The following is a 13,651-nucleotide window of genomic DNA, read 5'->3' on the forward strand; positions in this document are numbered from 1 at the left end:
GCCCAAAGGAATTGCCCAGTGGGCCAAAATTGCTACAGAAATGTTTACAAGAAACTTGACTGATTTTGTTTTTATTTTCTCCCCACTGGACAGCATTGACATTTCCAGTAAACTAAATTAATTTCAGAAAATAGTCCGAGACAATGGAGAAAAATGCATGACCCAATAATACAGACCTAAACATGTTTGACCTAAAGGAGAAACTTCAGCATAAACTCGGCTGTTTTCCTAGACTATTGGATTACCTTGAGGATATGGGGGAGGAAAGCAAAGGTGACAGGACTGAATCAGAAGCCACAAAATACTGTTTTGACCGAAATTAGTTTGTATTTATTTGCAGCAAACCTTTAACAAAGATCAAATGTTGACAACAAACAACAGCAATTACTGCTAAGTGTTGCCTTTAGATAAGAGCGGCTGATAGGAAACTGTATTATCTTGAAAGCAAACTTAAAGGCCCTAAATATCAAATAGACATCTCCCCAAAGTCTGATTGACAGGGTGGATCATTCTAAGATAATGAATTTATTACTTTTCCTAGGTTATTTACAAAGGAGGAGGTCCAGTCAAGATTGCCCCTAGGATCTCCCAGTAAATTAGCAAGCACAATTACTAGAAGAAACCATCTTCCCCAAAGGGGTATTTTTTTTAACCTTAGTCCTTAATCTACACATTTATAAATTCTGTTGTTTTGCATGTTTTAACAATAATTAACTGTTCTTCAAACAGATCTTCTAAAAGTTTCCCATAAAAGATTAATTATTCTTTTTCAACAAAATAGTACGAATTAAAAAAAAAAAATCCATCTATGTTGAGGCATGAAGGACTGTAAATTTAGGTTTCTCTCTCTCTCCCTCTTTCCCTCCCTCCCTCTCCCTTTCTCCCTTTTCCCTCCCTCCTCCCCATATATAAATTTCCCCACTTAGGGCTAGATTTCATAGAAAAAAAAAAAAACTATTGAGCACTTTCTTTCCACAAGGATATGTAATATACATTTCCATTGTGTATGCTAGACAAAATGAGTCATGTATTCACTTCAATATGACTGGAAGTCTCTTCAGATACCTTTCCTCTCTAGACATACACCAACACATAATCTGCAATATTGTTGCTCCTTCATGTACTTAAATATTTCCAAATTGTGTTACTTAATCACTGAGAAAACATGTTTGTTTATTTGCCAAGTTATATCTGCTCAGGAAAGTATTTCTTTTTCCTAGTCATAAAGCAAATTTACTGTACGGAACATATTGCAGAAGATTGGGCACTTTTTTGGATTTGAGGTTTGACACTGGAATTTGTTTTCTTCTCAGAGGCTTAGGAAATTCGAATCACTTTTCCTTAAACTAATTAAAGATGTATTAAAATATCCAGACTCTAAAGTCTCATTCAAATTGAATGGTAAATTTATTAATAAACAAACAATGCAATACCTTCAGAATATGTTCAACAAAAAGAAAAAAAATGATTGATAGAATAAGATTAATACAGTTTCCCTTTTATAATGAAAAAAAAAACAATTCAAAGTTTCAGGCAATTTAACGTCAGGTTTTGGAAACACTTTCTGGCGTTTGGTCCACAACATCCCACTACACATTAAAAATAAATTACTATATTGCAATTTACATTTAAAAACAAGTCCATGGGGGGGGGCGGGGAGAAAGCAACTGCAGTATATGAGAATTCCCTCCCCTCCCTTTAAACATAGGATAAAATAATATCTTAAGGATGGAAGTTGAGGGTTGAGGGTAAAGGAAAGATGTTAAAGGGGAAGGAAAACGATCTCTGAAAAGCAAGAAGAAACTTACGTGTTATCTGGAGTAACACTGTCCTTTAACAAACCAAGAGTTTGCTGTCTCTGTACAAAATACTTTACAGTTTGGTTTACTTAGGGAGAGCAAAGTGGCTCTCAAATTAATTAAGAAAATACAGTTTTCTTTGTGCTTTTTTTTTTTTTTTTTTTTTTGGTAGACTTTATTTTGGGAGACATTCTGCTGGCTTGTAAGTGGAATTTAAAAGTTTGGGTTTTTTAAATTGGGGATTTAAATTTTTTTTAGTTTCGGTTTTTGGATCTGAATTTTTTTTCGGGGGAGGGGGCTGCTTTGCTGCTTTGTTTTGGTCAAAACTTGCTGCAGTCATAGACAAAAGCCCCTGACGTGCGGTTAGAGCGACTGGCTAGAAGGAAAGGCCATTTGACAGCTGCTATTCCCATTCACCGGAGAGTTGTTTCAAGCCAATCCTCTGCGGACTCAAACATCTCCCTCACAGAGTGGAAGTTCTGCTGTTGTGCGGGATATCCCGCTGCTGCGGCTGCCGCGGCCGCACTGGCCAAGTGGCCCAGGTCTCCGGCCGCCTGATTCAGGTACCATGAGGGTCAGGCGTCCTTGGTGGGCTGCCGGGTGATGGCTCGGCTCCTGGCCGGCGTGACTCAGGGAAGACGTGCTGCTACTGGTGACTGGGGGCAGAGAATAATCGGGCAAAGGATCGTCCACTGCTGAGTTGCCCGTGTTCCCGGGCCCTCCTTGTAAGTGACCTGCCCTTTCTCCAGCAGCGTACAGGCTCATGGCTTGCATGTTGCAGTGGTAGGTCGCGGCTCCCCCCGTACCGCCACCGCTGCCGCCGCCACCTCCCCCGCCAGCACTGCCGCCACCTCCGCCGCTAGCGCTGCTTGCGTTGGTGCTTTGGCTGCACGGGGAGCTGTAGATGGAGCTCTGTCCCGGGGAGAAGCCGCTGAGTGAGAGGGAGGGAGGAATGCCCGTCCTAGATGAAGTGGCAGCGGAGGAGGCCAGAAGACTGGAACCAAGCTCCGAGGACGAGCCCTGCGGTGAGCCCCGCAGCGAAGTCATGATGTTGTCCACGCTGAAGCCCTGGCTATGCTGCTGCTGCGTGTGCGGCGGCTGCGGCTGCGGTGTGTGCTCTCCCCCGTCTAGGCTCAGGGACCTGTTCGAAGGGATACTGCCGTGGGGGCTGCTGCCGCTGGACAGGCTACTGCTGCTACTATCGGGGCTCTCGATTTTAGGGACTGCAGCACTGCTGCTGCCACCGAGAGCGGCCGCGGCTGGGGATAGTGGCTGAGGTGGTGAGGAGCACGTACCATTCTCTGTCTTAATATCCTGAATTCTCACCGGCTGCTGCTGCTGCTGCTGCTGCTGCTGTGAACTTCCACTGCCCGAGCCCCCTGCGGAGCCGCTTTCGGCTTGCTCCGATTGCTGCTGTTGCTGCTGCTGCTGCTGCTGCTGCTGCTGCTGCTGCTGCTGCTGCTGCTGCTGCTGCCGGGGAGGGGGCTGGTGGTGGGACTGCTGCTGGGATTGCTCCTTGAGGTGTAGACGGTCCTTCTCCTCCTTGTCTTTGACCGCATCTTTCTTCTTAAAGCGCCGCCGCCGCCGCAGAAAGCTGCCGTTCTCGAACATGTTGTAAGAGTCCGGGTCGAGAGTCCAGTAGCTGCCTTTGCCGGGCTTCTTGTCGTCCCGGGGCACCTTGACGAAGCACTCGTTGAGCGAGAGGTTGTGCCGGATGCTGTTCTGCCAGCCCTGCTTGTTGTCCCGGTAGAAAGGGAATCGGTCCATAATGAACTGGTAGATGCCGTTCAGAGTGATCTTTTTGTCTGGGGCGTTCTGTATGGCCATGGTGATGAGAGCGATATAGCTGTAAGGAGGTTTCACCATGTCCTTCGGTTGAGGCTGCGGCGTGTAAGGCCCGTAGGCGCGGGCCATGCCGCCGGGATACTGCTCGTGGGCCGGATGGGAATACATACTCATGGGGGCCGGCATAGCCGTGTAGCCGCCCCCGGCGGCGGCCGCGGCTGCTCGGTAGTAGCTCTGCTCCCCGCCGAGATAAGGCACCACTCCCAGGGAGTTGGGGCTGGACACGGAGTAGCGCGCCTGCATGGCCTCAGCCTGGTGCTGCTTCGCTCGCCGTTCGCCCCCCGCCCCCCCTTCGCCCGCCTCCCCCCCACCCTTCCTCCGGCCCTCCGGCCGAGCCGAATCGAGCGGAGCCGAGCGGAGCCGCCAAGTCCAAGTCCTTGGGCTCGAATGCTTTCACTCGACCCGTGTGTCTCAGTCCTTCACTCTTGGACTCACTCCTTCCCTTTGGCACTCTCCTCTCCAATCTTTTCGGCACCACCACTACCCCAGGCCCACCCGCCCCCTTTCGCCTCCTTCGGCCACAAACACCCTTCTCCTAGAGTAGAGCCTCTACTCTTCTTCGCCTGGGGCGAGGCAGGCGTGGCGGGGACACTGGAGACGAGGGGACGGTGCGGGGGGGGTGGGGTGAAAAAAGAGCGAGTCCAGACAAGGAAGAAGAAAACGGCCCAGGACAAACTCGTGAAGCAGCTTCCCAGAGCAAATGGAAAAAAAAAAAAAAAAAAAAAAAAAAAAAAGTAGAAAAAGGAAAGCACCACTTCTCGCCAAAGCGGCTGTCACACTCCCAGCGCCTTTCACGGGAATCTGCAACAAGTGGCCTGCAAGGGAGGAAAAAATAACCAAGGGGATGGCTTGGCTCTGGGGGAGGGGGAGGAGAGAAAAATCCACCTTATCGAGGTCCCAGCGTCAACTTTTTTCTCCCGGTCTCTTTTCCCTCTCTCTCTCTCTCTCTCTTTCTCTCTCTCTCTCTCTCTCTCTCTCTCTCTCTCTCTCTCTCTCTCTCTCTCTCTCTCTCTCTCTCTCTCTCTCTCTCTCTCTCTCTCTCTCTCTCTCTCTCTCTCTCTCTCTCTCTCTCCTTCTCTCTCTCTCTCTTTCTCTCTCTCTCTCTCTCTCTCTCTCTTTCTCTCTCTCTCCCTCTCTCTCTCTCTCGAGCGCGCGCGCGGGCCGCTTAAGGAAGCATTGGGAAAACTTCTGAACTTTTGAGCATCCGTCACCCAGGCAAGGACTTTTTTACGCACTTACTTTTTTCCCCCAGTGCAGAGGAGCTCCGCCTAGGCCTGGACCGGCCAACCAATGGGAGGTAAGAACCGCCTCTGAATGAGAAGGGAGGGGGCAAGAGGAGTTAGCACGCGCGCGCGCGCACATACACACGCATACACACAATATTCAGAGGCGGTGTTAGCGGGAGCAAGAATTACTGCGCTGAGACTGACCACACACACTCATCCACTCATTTTCTTCCCCTCACAATTCTAGTCCTGTGCACATACATCCATACCACATGTTCATAGGCAAAAACAACACTAACTTTTTACGCTTCCTTTGCAGCTATATATTTCTTTAGTCTCTGTTCTCCCCTACAAAGTCACGCACATATCCCTATAAACACATGCCCATCCTTACTTATCCACAGTATTTGTGCATTTCACGCAAGGGCCCTTCCTGTCCCTACACAAATATTTTCCCCAGTCTACTCTTTCAAACATCCTCAATGGAAACTTCCTTTCCATTGTTTTGTCCTCATATCTTCTATCTTGCAATGCTCATGTACATCTTTAAATGCATCCCTTCCTGTCCCCTATACATGTACTATGATTCTCATACCTGTTTACACCTAAATGGACCTTCAGTTTTCACATATACACACTCTCAGTCCATTCTCTCTTCCTTCCTCTCCTTCCACGCTCTTTGTACATTCAATAGATATCCATATACTATACTCACACGGCTTCAAATTATCCTGAATTTGGTAACAAGCTACTTGAAAGCAAAGAACATAATCGCAGATAAATTCGCGTCCTCAACGGAAAAGAAAGGGTTATTACTTTCTTCATCTTTTAATCCCTCCACCCTCAGCTCTTCACTCCGGTCAGTATTAAAAGGGTAGAGAAAATGGGAAGGGAGTAAAAGGTATATTGAACTGGGAAAGCTGCATAACCAAAAGTTTCTTAAAGGGATTCCATTCGTCCTTTTTGACAAAGCTTTTGACAAGTCTTCCTTCTCCCTCCCCGCCCCCACCTTTACGAATCAGCTACTATGACTTTCCTTTGTTAGTCTGTCAGATTGTGTCAGGTAGCTGAGTGTTTATAAATACAATAATACTGTTTTCTTTGTATTAGCCTTTAACTTGCTTGGTCAGGTAAGTTTTACTGGCTTGCTTAACTCTCATCTTTAACCAGTCATTCCAAGCTCATCTATTTCTGCTTCTTTCCCTTTCCCCCAAAGGGAACATTTTTCTTCAAATGATGTCTCAGTGGTATTAGCAGGTGTGATGACAAGCAAATAAATACGTCCAAAAGTATTTAACGGTTCTTCTGAACAATTTTCATTTCCACACGTGCCTGCTCTGCTGGAGTTTCAGAAACAATAGTTTCTTTTAGTGGAATATTTAGAACAATACTTCCACAGTGGTTAAATTACTAGATGATACAGGACCAGGATAAGTTGTGAAGTATTTTCTCCTTTTGGAAAAGTTTGTAAGTATGGTGAAGTCACACTGGCAAAGCTACTTGGATTTTGATATTTGGGTGCAACATACATTATCTTTTAAACACAGAAAGAAAAGAGATCAAGGCAAAGAAAGCTAAAGGAAATGAGAACGTTTGAGCAAGAGTGAAAAAGATAATGAGGAGGAAAGGGAAGGAGAAGAAGAACAGGAGGAGGAGGAGAAGGAAGGAGAAGGAGGAAAAGGAGTAAGGAGAAGGAGGAAAAAGCATCTGCAAAGCTAAGCTCACCACTTGATTTTGAATTTCAACAACACAAATGTTTGTGGAAATTAAACAATACCTTTTGTTTTGCTTTACTAAGAGATAGTGACAAAATTTGAGAACTTGTGAAGGAAAAGTATGTGATGCATTTCACACTTCAGTTCTTTCCATCTCTGAATTTCTGACCAGCTTTGACACCAGACGTGTTGGTAGAGCCTTTTGGCTTTACTGCTCTCTTAACTTTCTCACTCAATGCTGAAATCTTTGCTGAAGCTTCAGTGGGCAAACTGAATGTATGTATTCTTGGTTATTCAAGGAAGAGGAAGATGGCTTGTTGTTTAACATATATTTTAAAGGGCAAAAAATTTCATCCCATTTCAGATGAAAATATTTAATAATTCCCGATAACAAAAAGCAAACTACTCCAAGAACTTCGGAGAGGAGGAGATTTTTTTTTTTTTAAGTATTCCTAGCTTGGGAATCAAAGTGTTGAAAAACTATTGTCTCACTTGATGTTCCCTGGGGCTTGGAGTCTCTTGATGGACATTTTATCGATAAATTGGGAGAAATAATGGAATCAAAACTAATGGCTTAATATCTCCTGGGTCTCATGAATAAAAAAATTTTGCTGAACTAAAATATCAGTATTCTTGGGCTATTTTGTGTTCAAATCTCATAGCTGTCCTACTCTATGTACTCATTTAATTCTATTCTTTTTTACATTGCTTTTTATTTGCATATGTCTTCTTTCAGTTTTTCTGACAACCAAGTAAATGTCCATTGAACTCCTCCTACCTTTGGTGGAGTATAGCTTTAAACTGCATCCAGTGCATGGGGCATGAATTACAGTGCCCTGATAGAGATTCTTTTGTTTTTGTTAATGAGGGAAACCCAGAGAGATCCCTTTATTTTGCAATAAAGTATTGTTCTCTGCCTCTATCTCTATCTCTCTGTCTTTCTCTTGCCTTTCTGTCTGTCTCTCTGTCTCCCCTCTTCTCCTTCCCCCTTCATCATTCCCTAAATTGACAGTTCACAATGCATGTGATCTAGACTGTATATCTCAAAAGAGAGTCATTCTTGTTTCTCTAGTTCAGGTATAAAAGTTACCATTGTGAAATTATTAACTAACATTCAAACAAGATTGGATTTTTGGGGAGGGGAGGAAAGAGAAGAGGAGTGAGGATAGAGAAACGATTTTTTACCAAGATCAACTTTCCACTGGTTTAGCTCTGGATCCCCTCCAGGAAAAGTAATTTGTATTTATGTTTTATATGCTTATTCAGAAGCATGTGCCAGCAAAATGACTTGATTGTATTTCAGACTTTTTGCTTGTTCATTCATTTATTTATATTTATTTATTATCTATTATGAATATTGAGTCAGAGGCAATATTCCCAGAGTGAAAAGCTAGTTTCAATGGTATTCTGTATGGTACTACCTTACAGAGCTGCTCAGACTCATTTCTTAATATTACCCCCACCCCCATTGAACACATTGTTCTGGACTGGCAAAAATCGACTTGCAGGAAAAAAACATTTCAGCTTCTTTTCTGATACTTCACAGATGTGAGGAAAATCTTTTAAGCCCAAACATAAGTTACCAGGCTATTTCTGAAATTTCTCTGGAACCTCCATGGGCCTCAATTTCCTCATTTGCAAAATGAGAGGGTTTGGTCTCCAAGGTTCCTATCAAATCTAAATCAAGGATCTCTGCTCAGTGGGCTGCAACCCTATCTTGCACAGAAATGAAGTGTCCTATTCCCCTCCCTTTCTCCCCTTCAGGCAAGTAGAAGAGAAGCCAAAACAAGTATCAGATCTAGAAAGAAGCAGGGAGCAGAAGAGGACTTGGTGAGATGGTGAGATCACGCCCATTTTAAAAAACGAGGCCTTTTGAAGAATCCCCCCCTTAATAAAGCTTATGGAATACAACAAGAATTACACCAAAAAGCACATGGAAATTTCGTTCTAGGAAACTATCAGGTTTGAAAACTCATGCTGTGATATCAGCATGATATCTTGTGAATGGGAGGGAGAGGGAAGGAGGTCTCTCTAAAGTCAAGGTCAGGAAGTTAGGAATGGAGTTAGAGGATTTGCAGTGCAACAATTACTGAATTGATTAAATCCTACCTGAGGGTTTCTTCAATGCACAATAGATTTTTCGTCTTTCTCAGAGATGTAGAATTTATAACTCTTCCTATTCTTCCCACATCCAAGCAGTCCAGACTCTCCTTTTAATTCCTCGATTTTCCCCTCCACCCTTACCCCCGCCCCTTCTCCTTCTTCCACCTGTAGCTTTTCATCCATCTCCCTCCGGTTCTCAAAAAGTAGTCCAAGAACTCGTTATTTCTCAGATCTCAGTCAGTTTCTGCCAAAGGGGTAGGTTCTGCTGCCTGTCCGCTTCGAAAATCTCCCCGTCTGGAGCTTTTGCAGGGGGCAATCAAAAGTTGTATACGGGTCCAGTTGTAGTCGGAGAAACAAGAAAAGCAAGTTTAAGAGAGAATGGAAACGAGCTTTTCTTTTTTAACGCATTGTGACCTTGGGTTGGTGATATCACATAAAAATGATATCTGTGAAAGCGTATTTGCACAAGCAAGAAAAAGTAGAGAAACAAAATAAAGAATTAAGACAATTATCCGGGTAAACTTTTTAAATGACCACTGTCAGCTTGAAATAAATAGATCGTTGAATTACAAACGTGATTTTGGGCTTTAATTATCGGGATTATAATGTCAGTTTTTCATTAATTTTTACATTTAGATACAAGAACCTAAAGAGTAAGGAAAGCTGTCCTCCCACAACTATTTTATTTTGGTCCCTCCCTGTGGTTCCTTTCGTTATTTAATCATCAGTTTAACAGATAGTTTCATATTTTTCATGATTTGAAGTGAGAAAGACATTTGTGCTGAGCTTGTAAATGGAAGAGGTTGTAAGACAGTAACAATTCTGTAAATTAAATTGGATTGACTTCTTCCTCATCTATTAATGGGGTAGCTTTCCGAATTGAAAGGCTGTTTGCACATAGCGCTGAAAATTTGACCCTATTATCTAAATAATTTAAGTCCTCCCCCTTCCCCCCTCAAATCCTTTGTGAACTAGAGGGAAAGCCTTGTTTGTTTGTTCAGGTAATGAATGCACCAGAATGGCTGTCTATATCTTCGAATTAATCGGATAACTTCCCGCTTAACTATCCATTAGAAAGAATGATTTAATTTCATCCTCTCAATTCCCAAGATGTTAGGGCTCCACTGATTCCTTGCAAATGAGAGGGCCAACAAATAGTCACGGGTAATGTGGGACTTTTCCTTTTTCCCTCGCTCCCTCCTCTCCCGATTTTACGTTGCTATCACTAGGGTTTCTGCCATCTCACCTGCTTGGTTGCTTTCTGGACTCCGAAGACCGATCCTTTACTCCTTAATCCTCCTCCATACCCTCACCTTTCCAGGACCGGTACCTGATTCCTGAGGAATTATTTTGAGAAGCTCGAAAGAGCCGGACTAAAAGGGAGGTGAGGAGTGGTCTCTGGAAATAACTGAACTGAATCTTTTTTTCCCCCCTAACTTTGACATTTGGCAACAAATGAAGGCGGAAGGTATGGAAGCCAGAAATTGGCTTTTTTCCCCCCGCTTTAAGGCAACAAAAAGGAAGAAGGGAAAGAATATGATTGATTAGGACTCTATATTTCCTTCTCTTGGAAATTGTTCTCTATCCATTTTGTGCGATTGATCTCTTTTCCCTCTCATTATTTTGCCTCTAACCAGAGCCAGTGTCAGAAGCAGTGAAGGCCAGAGAGGGTCAATATCAAATACGGAGGTATCTCCATCACATCATTCCAAAAACCTAGGGATACTGGGAAGAGGGAGGTGTAGCTGTGAAAGGAAGGTGGTGGTGGTGTGAGTAGTAAGGGGGGTGTTCAGAGGCTATTTGGATGTGTCTTCTTGGCGTTAGAATGAAACTGATTCCTAGCGGGTAAGTCCAAAAACAGTTGGTGTTTAAAGAGTCATTGTATCCAACCTACATGTAGTCCCAGAGCTGCGGGGAGCTCTCGGGGAAAGCCTTTGGTCCGGTAGCCAAACTCAGACTTAGTTCTTGGTGATTATTGCTCATCTCTTCATGCACATTCCCCCTGCGTCCTTTGCAAAAGAAAGCTACCGCTGGAGGTGAAGAAATTCGCCTTTGAGCTTAGTTTCTAAGTTAAGAAACATCCCCTGTACCTCAGGGCCATGGCAGGACATTAAGCTTGCTTTTCCATGAGTATTATTTCTTAACCTGGCTACATCCTCCCTTCTTTTTACTACTAGATGCTGAGATAAGAATGGAACAGATTCTCTAGAAGTGAGGAGAGCTTCCGGGGCAGTCAGTCACCAAATGTTCATTAAGCATCTCCTATGTGCCAAGATCTGTGCAGGGCAACTTCTCCGGGCTCCCAGAAGCCCTTGGAGAAGGGAGAATCACGGTTAAGTAGAGATCCATGTCTGCCCCCGGGACGACAAGGTCCCTCTCCTCTTATTCCGTGGAGAACCCGATTCTTGTGTCCCTTTCCATCGTTAGTGGCAGGGATTCTTGGAATCCGCCTCGTGCCATTGCTGGAAGATGCGCGTCTCCCGGAGCCATCTGGAGCATCCCGGGTGCCACCTTCGCTCTCTTCCCACCCGTCCTCGAGGAGACAGAAGGGAGGCGGAGAAGAGCGTTCTCCTCTCCCCAAATGACCTAAAAGGCTCTTCTTGGGGTCAAAGCTAGGATTTGGTGCACAGGGTGAGGGAGCATAGGCCCTGAGGATTTACCAGGGCCTCCCGCGCTGTTCGTTTCCGAGCCGTGGGTATTTCCAGAGCCTCAGCAGCCAGTTCTCCGTGTGCTTCGAGCGCCTCCTCCTGGACGGAGCGCCCCACTACTGCCTTCCTAGAGCATCCTGCCTTCCCAGAGATTCCTAATGTCTCTTCCAAGGATTCTTTGGGCTGCGAATGATCCCAAAGGAACTCCTACCCACCCCTCGTCCTCGACACCTACAATTCCACCTTCCCCTGCTGTCTTCCCCCAAAATAGGGATGCAGACTGGGTCTCATTAGTCACAAAGGAAAAACTGCCCTGTTTCGTCGGGGAGCATAACGCTACCCCTCCTCCATTCGGCCCGAGAGGACAGTGGGTTCGGAGTGGTTTCAGCCTCTGAGAGTACCCACTGCTTCCAGCCCAGCCCATTCACTGGTCTGTACCTTACGAGCAAAGCAACTTCATCGAAAGAACTGCCATTCTGTAAGATGCCAAGGAATGCATTTATTGGCTGCTAGGTCTGCCAATAAAAGTTACAGATGCGGAGTGCTGGTTTTCAGGAAAATTCACTTCTGCTTCTGAGCCACTCTTTCCTCTTAATTATACCCAAAGTGTAGAAATTTTAGAAAACAAGTCTAATGAGTGGCGATGATGAGTGTTTCTAGTGGCGGTCTCACACCCCCACACACAATTACACACCTTCAGAGTCCCATATATGCAAACACAGACTTCTGCACACCTACATATTTACACACCAAGAGACTCCTGTCAATATTTACATACACCATAGACACATACAAAAAGCTAGACACTGGCACATAAAGAGGTATGCATTTGGATTAGCACTATTTGGTTTGGAAGAGAAGATATGAGAAAAGATAAACTATTTACTTATGGCACTGGGAAGGCCAACTGGGGGCCTCTTCCTTTCCCCAGAAAATAAACTAGAGCAAGAGGCACTCAACAAAAGTAAGTAGGAGCAAATTTTTAAGCTAGAAAAGGAAGCACTTGTTTGGCAGCATGTAACTAATACTCCACACTACTCCCAGCTCCAGGATTGTTTGAGGCCCAAAGTTGATCAGGATTCAAAAAAGAATTAAGAGCACATTTTAACCAAGAAACAGTACTTACAATTAAGGTCACTGAGGTCTTTATGCTGCAAAACAAATCCAGGCCCCAGAGGGGATTACAAACTATTTTTTGCTCATTTTAAAGCATCATGGCACATCTTTATTCCCAAAGCTCCAATATCCTCCTTGATGTAGGCCAATTAGAGGACTAATAAACCATAAGTTTATTTACTACATTACCTTACTTTTCAACACACATTATCATATGTATTAGATATTATATTATGCCACATTGAGCCATGTTCACACATAGAAATAAATTCTAACACTTCTGAAAAGCACTAGAAAATCCTTATCTAGACAAAACATTTCTTGAGTATATAATAATAATAGAATTAAAGATATCCATACTTGCCAAGTTTGCTGCATATCTACAAGCCTTTTCTTCAGACTGACATGTATGTGAGGAAGAGACACTATATACACCCATGAAAACATGCTGTGTTCTTAGGAAATTGCATTTTCTACATATATGAAGTCACAAAAGCAGCCCATGCTGTGTACAGCGTCTCTAGTAGACCCTCAGGAATATTCATGTTTGAAAATAGTTGTTCTTGAAGGCTATTTCAAACTCCCTTTCCCAGAAGTTTCATTTATTTAATTTCCCTAAAGAAAACTCTCCAGGCTATAAAGGGACATAGGGAGTATCTATCTAGGTTATATCACCATAAAATTATCCAATACATACTTGCTTTTTCCTGTTAGTTTAAAGACGGAAGAAATTGTTCCTAGCACTGAAAGATGAGACTTAAGTCCAGTGTATTTCTTCTTATTTTGTGTGGAAAAAAAAAGATGAAACCTTTTAGCATTAGGGGAATAATTTCATAGGACACCTTCACAATTCAGAGGGTAGCTCTTTTCACATTGCCCTCAAGCAACGGAGAGACCCTATAAGCTTCCAACACCTTTCTGCTTCCTTTCCTTCATGTTTTGCTTTCTTATATTCTCCTGTTTTGAAGAAAGAGGTCAAAATCCACCTAGGACAGGACTGACATTGAAGTAGACTGCACTACAAAGGTGAATTTGTAGTGAAGAGAAAACTAGCAGTGGAATCTTTACTCTTAGTACTTTTCATTAGGCTTGGGATGAGGAAGATTCCAAAGACAGGGTAGAAGAAACAAACCTGTATGTTACTCAGCAGTACAGGTCCTGATAGAACTAAGATGGATGGATACGATGGAAAAACTAGG

At 43.9% G+C, this 13,651-nt stretch overlaps 1 protein-coding gene across 1 annotated transcript; it reads right to left on the bottom strand.

Annotated features, from left to right (window-relative positions):
* Window positions 1-1,932: 1,932 nt before the first annotated feature.
* Window positions 1,933-4,845, bottom strand: FOXC1 (forkhead box C1). The gene is given in 4 exon segments (XM_074270352.1): window positions 1,933-2,164; window positions 2,166-2,228; window positions 2,231-2,371; window positions 2,373-4,845. Coding segments are annotated over 4 exon segments (1,764 nt in total). The 5' UTR covers window positions 3,888-4,845; the 3' UTR covers window positions 1,933-2,119.
* Between the last annotated feature and the right edge of the window lie 8,806 nt (window positions 4,846-13,651).

Source organism: Sminthopsis crassicaudata, chromosome 1 (genome assembly GCF_048593235.1).
Source record: "Sminthopsis crassicaudata isolate SCR6 chromosome 1, ASM4859323v1, whole genome shotgun sequence".
NCBI classification, from domain to species: domain Eukaryota; kingdom Metazoa; phylum Chordata; class Mammalia; order Dasyuromorphia; family Dasyuridae; genus Sminthopsis; species Sminthopsis crassicaudata.